Here is a 7,334-nt window from a genome sequence, read left to right as displayed (position 1 = left end):
AGATGACTCTCCTGTCCCATATCCAGTACTGTGCCACACACACACACACACATGCAAGCACACACATTGATGCTCCGCGGGAAACACACAAGATCTGCTGACCACCGGATCTGTTGGCTTCCTCCGACAGCACTATCCGTCTCGTGCCAGAGAGTGGGCGCAGTGTAGAAAAGAGAAAAAGGGAAGAAAGAAAGGACAGAAAATGAAAGAAGAACGGTGGGAACGAAAAACAGAGGAAGAGAAAGCGAGCATGGTTAGAGTGAGCGCAGGCAAAGAGAGGCAGAGAGATGGGCAAAGAGACAGAGGAGGAAAGCAATCTTCTTAAAGGTCTGAAGGTCTGAGTCGGACTCACTCACCATCCTCCAGCAAAGATGAATGCACGCGTTAGCTCCAGCTGTGTGTGCAGGGATGAAAGATGAACACGATTGCAGCATCGACCTCAAGGGGGGGTGAAGAAATCCGAAATTGTTAAATATAGTGTCGAAACATGACAGCATGATACTGCAGTGGAACTGCCCTGCTGCATGGTCTCACCTCAGACATTCAATGGCAGGCTGCTAGCATGCCCTCCGTATCGCACTCTCTCTTCATTCAGGTAGGCCTGCTGCTGCCCGATGAGATCAACGACATTCTCCATCACAATGTCTGAGAACCTCTTTCATTAATCAGCGTTTATCCCAGTTGAGCAGTTCAAAGAATTTAATTCATTTTTCTGAAAAAGATGTCCAAGTTCCCACTGCACAGACATACCTGGAATCTCTGGGATCATTTTAAAGGCCTGCAGACGAAATAGCCAATACTCACCTTTAACTTTGTGTGGACTCTACTAACTTGAGAGAAAATATTATCTGCCTCTTTGAATGCTAAATCCTCTGTTGTTAGTTTTTGAACGTGGGATTTCGGGGGGATTTTGTGAAGCAGGCTTTTGGCAGCTACATCTGAAAAATGGCACTAATGAGAATGGAGAGAATAACTCAAAACAGTAAAGCTATGAAACCAGCGAAAAGCTTTTGTAGAGTTGAATGAAACTACAGAGCTGAGTAATAATAATCCGCAGGTGTTACAGTGGTGAGAACTTTCACAGCACAGCGGAGCGAATGCGCTCATTTGATCAATTGTTCATATAAAGAAAAAAAAATCAACTAGGCTGCAGACTGTATCGTCAAATGCCAAGAATTATTATTAGCTTGAGCTCACTGTTGGCAATGCACAAAAAATACGATTTTAACTGATTCCAATGAGATACTACTGGCAGAAAGAGTTTTTTATGTACTTTTAGCCAATCTCAAAGCCTATCCATCTAATACAGCTGATCTTTCTTCCTGCAGATTGCTGCTCACTTGCAATAATTCAGGAAGTTGGTTATTTTATGCATGTGACCTTTTAATTCCCTGATATTCATTTGAGATTTTTTTATGATGTTGCTGCTGGCATCTATCTATCTATCTATCTATCTATCTATCTATCTATCTATCTATCTATCTATCTATCTATCTATCTATCAGGTCTTGACAGAAAACCTGCTCTTCTGCTCTTATTCATGCCCATCCTCACGTTCACCAGTACTGTGGGGCTACGCCACAGGTGCAGCAGACACGGTGTTATCCTCTGAGCTTCTGAGCATCACATGTGCATGAAAAGTCAAACATGTGCAATAAACTCAGAGGATCTAACAACAGATACGCACAGTTTAAAAAAAACCCAATTTGTATACTATAAGAGTTAAAGTTTTCTTGAGTTTCTCTAGCTGTTCTGGTATGTCTCCTGTAGCATGTACTCCTTCCCCTGAGGAACAACAAACACCGCTAGCAGTTAATGTGAAAGTGATGCCAAACATCCCCCCCCCCCCCCCCACACTTTTAACCATTTTCTGCACCTGTGCTAGCTTTTTAATGTTTCATTCACACTCTTTTTTTTATTGAATAATGTATAAGAGGCACGAGTTGTATTTTTTTCCTCCCCTTCTATTTATACAGTAGTTTTATTCATTATTCATGTGTTGATTCATGTGTTAAAGTCATTTCATGCACATGAGCCATGCTGAACTGCAGAAAATCAAAACTGAACTCTTGCTGCATAGAACAGCAGTGCAGACCTGTTCCCTTTCAATGCACACACTTTTCATTCAGTTCAAGATTGAACTCGGTTGTCATTCTCTCTCACTATGTCAGGTCACTTTTCTGGCTTTAAGTATCTCTACTGATATAACTCTACATACCCCCAACTTTGTTTTATTCTTAAGCTATTCACTATGATTCTTCCAGACAGCTAAAAATCCACCGGCCTCATATTTCAACAAAATATATGACACATATCGCTTACAATTTTTTAAATGCAAGCACGGCAGTTACTCAACTATTTAACAAGCTTACTTTAGAAGATGAGGAACCAAAATAAACCTTGCTAAATGCACTGGAAAGCATTAAAAGACAGCTCCAGCTTGCGGCATTTGCCAGTGAATAAAACATGATTTGCCAGTGGTGTTCCCATTTATTAGCTAGCTTATATTGTTTCCCATAGCAACACAATGCATGAAAATTAGATGTATGTGGGAAAATTACACGAGGACTTCTAATGTTATCTTTTACATTTATCACTGGATTACAATGGCCATTTCGGATGCTGCTGACAAACTTGAAAAAGGACATTTACAGAGCAAAGACAACACGGCTTTATTTCACACCATGTTGGAGAGAAGACTATATGAATACGTGGTGATTCCACTGAAGATGCTTGCTTTCACATGAATTTTCATCTGGTGCTCACTCGAGTCCCGCCATGTGGTAGTACACTGAAAAGAAAAACTTGATGGAGAACAAAACAAATAGTGAGTGCTGCTTAGTGAACATTTCATTGTTACCAGTTTCTGACTTGTAGGAGCAGAATATGATTTGAGCACACGGGAGTCCTTATTCCTGAAAAAGGTCTCAGTTTTTCCAGTTATTTAGGCAAAGGTCAGTTTTTCAAGACAACCTCGTGACTGTTTGGGACAACAGTGTGATTTACATTACCAATATGCCTTCTCATTTAGCTGTCAGGTACTTATTATGTTGTCAGCATGTTGCTCTGCACTGTGTATTCAGGTTGAGCCAAATTCTAGGAATAACAACTGATCCCCTCAATTATAAATGATATAAAGAGGTGAGGCTCTGCACAAAGTGAACATTTAAGGGGATTTGGAGAGCCAAAAATGACCATGAGCAGCTATCAGCAATTGTGTGATTCAAGGTTGTCTTAAAAGAATATTATGGCATCTCTGGTAATAAACGTATTTGCCAAGAGTTACACAAGCGTTACACTGGTTTCTGTATCTGTGAGTGTACAACCCAATGCTATCATCTGTTTAAAGTCTTTGAACCACCGTCCATGTGCCCTCCATTTAGTTGTGACTATACAGACTTTTACACCGCTACGCTACAAGGCCGCCAACTGCTTATGCGTCCTTCAAGTGAAGTAGAAAGTAATACATGTAGTACTGTGCAAATGTTTTGAGTCACTCCTTTGTATTTTTGAAGAGGTTGCAACAGTTCTCTAAGCTTTCTGAAGGTCTTTCAACGTTTTTCTTTGGACATTATCAGCTTTTTCACTCATTTCTGGTCCAGTCCTTGTACCTGACCATTTTCAGATGTATGTTTTTTAAGACACTTTTGGTTTAAGCACTTTGTTACTAAGCGCCTGTTGCTAAAACACATGGCACCTATGAAAAATGCCAAGGATAACACAGTTTGACTGGTATAAAATAGTATTTTTGCACTTACAGAGTAAGTCCTAAAGAGCTATGCGACATGGTGTTTAGCATGTCCTTAAAACATCTGACGAAATAGGACTAGTGAAGAACAAAAGACAACGAGTCCGGCCTAAAAAATAATGTGACATTGGATCTTAGAGATGCACTAGATTGGTTAATCCATGTACGGTTTACTGAAGCCTCATCAAAAATAGTATTAGTGAAACGATGGCTGTGAAAGAAATCAGTGGCAACAGGTCTAATTGAGTGATGAATCCATATTTTAAAACATTTGGTTCAGATCATTGTCAATATGTACAGAAGAGGCCAGGACAGAGGTACAACAGTGACCTTCTACGGCTTGTAAAACATGGTCCGCAGCTGGTGAGTTGTGACTCATAAACAAATGACTCCTCCGACTGTCGCTAGGGCACTCATCAGTAACCTGCATCCACCATATGACATGAAGAGCTAATGGTGGATAGAAATTACTGATGTGGTTACATGGTAGAAAAGCCATGCTTTAAGCAACCAGGTAGAAGACCTGACTCAAGATAGAAATACCCAGGTAGTGCAAACTTTTCCGTTTTATTACGTGACAATATTGTGCAGGCTCCTAACGAGCTATAAGGTTAAATACTTTAGTGATTGTTAAATAACAGTGTTAAGAAATTATTTTATACCTTTGTTTAAATTGTTATACTTTTGAGACAATGTCACCCACCCCCACTTCTAGCTACAAAAAAACCTGATAGTAGCCAAATTGCTAGTATGAAACTTTAAAATGAGCCCAAAAGCAATGAGTGAAGTCATGATGGGTGTGCCCATGTTCTATGTACAATCTATGATTTCGATTGGGACACCATATTCGAATTTGGTATAACAAATACATCCATCACCTATCCACTTGCGTATCCTTAAGTCAGTTAAAGTAACTTAACTGAGTTGTGTTTTCCTATCCTCTCAATTCAAGTGCATAACCCTGAATATGGTGGCCGCTGTAGGGCAAACAACTCTGCCCGCCATTCATCTGTAGCGAGTGTAGACTGTCAGTTTGCTGTTTACTTAAGCAGCCAAGATGCCTGCAGTGTCAATATGGCGGGTATCCATGTCTGTTTACTCTGAAGGAGGCTGTAAAACTTTGTGAATGGAGTCCAATACGAGTCGATGAGTCATCGATGCTCACTTCTGTCCCATGACAGCGATACTGAAGTCAGTTGTTAAGAATAATCTGAACTTTTTTGTTGGTAGGCACAGGGGTTAAACTGTGAAACTTTCTTTGAGATGGATCTAACATTTTGTACTTGAACACTTAGAGAATAAACATTCATACCATGTAAGAATGTAATCAAACTATTTCGACTGTGTGATGTATTTTTTTAGAACCTCAAACCCTGCGTAAATTGGCATAATGTTATAATCTCATAAACAGCAACTTCTGACAATAAGTGCTGGAAATAATGGACAGTAAGTGTGTGTTAGAGCCCTGACTTCAGTCAGGAGATGAGGTTTAAGGTGAGTAGGAAGAAGATATCAGCAAATGTGGAGGAGTTACGAGTATTTTCTAGCCACATACATTAAACGTGATTAGACAGAAACTTAGACATCCATCTCAGCCACTGTATTGAAGATGGTGTGACAACATAGCGGCTTTCACAAACTGGCGCCCGCTTCTGTTTAATGAATTAAATTCTAAGTTTATGAGAACACATCAAGTGACTGGGAGACATAATTACACACTAAACAGTGAATACTTATGAGCAGAACCTCATTTTTTTCTATTGAACAACATAAATAAAATGCCTTTTTGTACCTTTAAGGACATTATCATTTTACAGGGATTTGTATAGTCACTGAGGAACGTTCTTTGTTTCCCGTTTTTGCGCAGCAGCCCTTAAACTCTTATATTCAGCCACCTTTGTATTTTCACCTGCTGATACACCAATGAAAAAAACCGCTAGGTTAAGACCACAAAACTACCGGGTTAGGACTAGTGAAAGAACACGGTCTGCATTACAGTACACACCCACTTCCAGAAAAAGTGAACCACGTTTCAGAGAACCTGTCTGGGTTTCCGTTGTTTCACGGAGGTGGGCAACTTCCTCTTGCTTGTTACATTTCCTTAATTTTGGCTACATTTTTAAGCCTTTGACTAGCTTACCGGCATATATATCATTCCAGCTAACTCAAGATGAGGAAGTCAGAACTATTTATTTAGCAGTTTACTTTCGGTTTGCTACTAAAATGCTCAATAGGAAATAAAAGAAAAATGACTGTGACTCAGCTCTTTCTGCAGATGTGTCTCCTTTGGCTAGCAGCCAACCACGTAGTTTTTTTTTTTTCCTACCTACTACTTTAACCGCAGGCACCATCACACGCTGAAACTATCCCGCCCATAAGCGTCACTGATTCAAATTGCAGCCGAGGCAGAGGGAGAGAAAGCAGCAAGCCGGGCTGAGCACACTCACACACTCCGAGCAGACAGGCTGGCAGAGCAGCACGGAGCGAGTCACTCGCTGGAGATTCTTCACACTGTCTTTTTTTTTTTTTTTTTTTTTTTTGGGTGGGTGGGGAGGAAATTTTACTTACATGCGGACAACCGCGGAGCCCCCCAGGATCTAACGATGTGGACAGAGGTCGGAAAGCTCGTGCTATTACATCTGTTACTCCTGGAGCTCCATTGCGCTAAAGGTAGGGGACTTGTTTAGAGGTATAGAGGGGTGAATTTGCATCACAGCGCGGACACTGGCAACGCTTTCTCAGGGGATCTGGGTTGCCTGTTTGAAAAAAACAAAACAAAACAAAACAAGCGAGTTGTCTGTCAGTGCGATCGGCGTCTTCTTAAGTGCCGAGATAATGTGCTGTGTGCATCGTGCGTACATACTTATGCCCGCATTTGGACTGCTATTAGCGGCGGTAGGAGGTGACAGTGAATGAAATAAAGGGCAGCACATGCTCTCTAGCTGATGCTGGAAGATGGGAAAAGGCTGTCAGTGGTGATGTGATCGCTGAGTGGAGATTGTAATGGTGTGCATTGGATGCATTCTTTGTAATTGGAGCTAACATTTTGAACAGATGAAATAGCCTGAAATTGGTCTAAATGTTTAAGTGCCAGCAGGAATTTCGGCAGCAACCTAAGTTAACCAAAGGTGGAATAGTGGTACATAAACAACAGCATGCCCATTACAGTCATGGTGGAAAAAGGGACAGTTGGCATTTGAAAAACACTTGAATTATTACTTGATTACAGCAGCAACATTATTAATTGGGGCAACTTTACCAATTTCCCACTTTCATTAGTCACAAATGAAAGTTTGTCAGTTAACCTCCCAAACTTGTTTGTAATTTGTTGTATTTTTGTTTCTCTGATTCACTCCTGTGAAGTTCATAATGTGATCTCTAAATGAGAAATGAAAGTGATGGACAGTTTCTCTTTCTTTCTTTCTTTCTTTAAAAATATTTCCCTCAAAACACAGGAACTCACACACAGTCAGAGTGTGAGACCGGGCAGTTTCAATGCAAGAGCGGAGCGTGCATCCCGATCGTGTGGAGATGTGATGGAGATGATGACTGCCCCGACAGCAGCGATGAGGAGAATTGTCGTAAG

At 40.8% G+C, this 7,334-nt stretch overlaps 1 protein-coding gene across 3 annotated transcripts in view; it reads left to right on the top strand.

Annotated features, from left to right (window-relative positions):
* The first annotated feature begins 5,957 nt into the window (after positions 1–5,957).
* Positions 5,958–7,334, top strand: part of lrp8 (low density lipoprotein receptor-related protein 8, apolipoprotein e receptor) — a 172,162-nt gene continuing 170,785 nt past the window's right edge. For 2 of the 3 annotated variants that reach the window (XM_085138715.1, XM_085138714.1), the window contains exons 1-2: positions 5,958–6,418; positions 7,204–7,329. In XM_085138715.1, coding sequence (XP_084994841.1) covers positions 6,352–6,418; positions 7,204–7,329 — 193 coding nt within the window. In that variant the 5' untranslated portion in view covers positions 5,958–6,351. The remainder of the gene's footprint in view (positions 6,419–7,203; positions 7,330–7,334) is intronic. The other variant, XM_085138716.1, reaches the window with a different exon arrangement.

Source organism: Neolamprologus multifasciatus, chromosome 17 (genome assembly GCF_963576455.1).
Source record: "Neolamprologus multifasciatus chromosome 17, fNeoMul1.2, whole genome shotgun sequence".
Classification (NCBI taxonomy): domain Eukaryota; kingdom Metazoa; phylum Chordata; class Actinopteri; order Cichliformes; family Cichlidae; genus Neolamprologus; species Neolamprologus multifasciatus.
The sequence above is the reverse complement of the archived record's forward strand: the minus strand, read 5'-3'. Positions and strand labels throughout refer to the sequence as shown.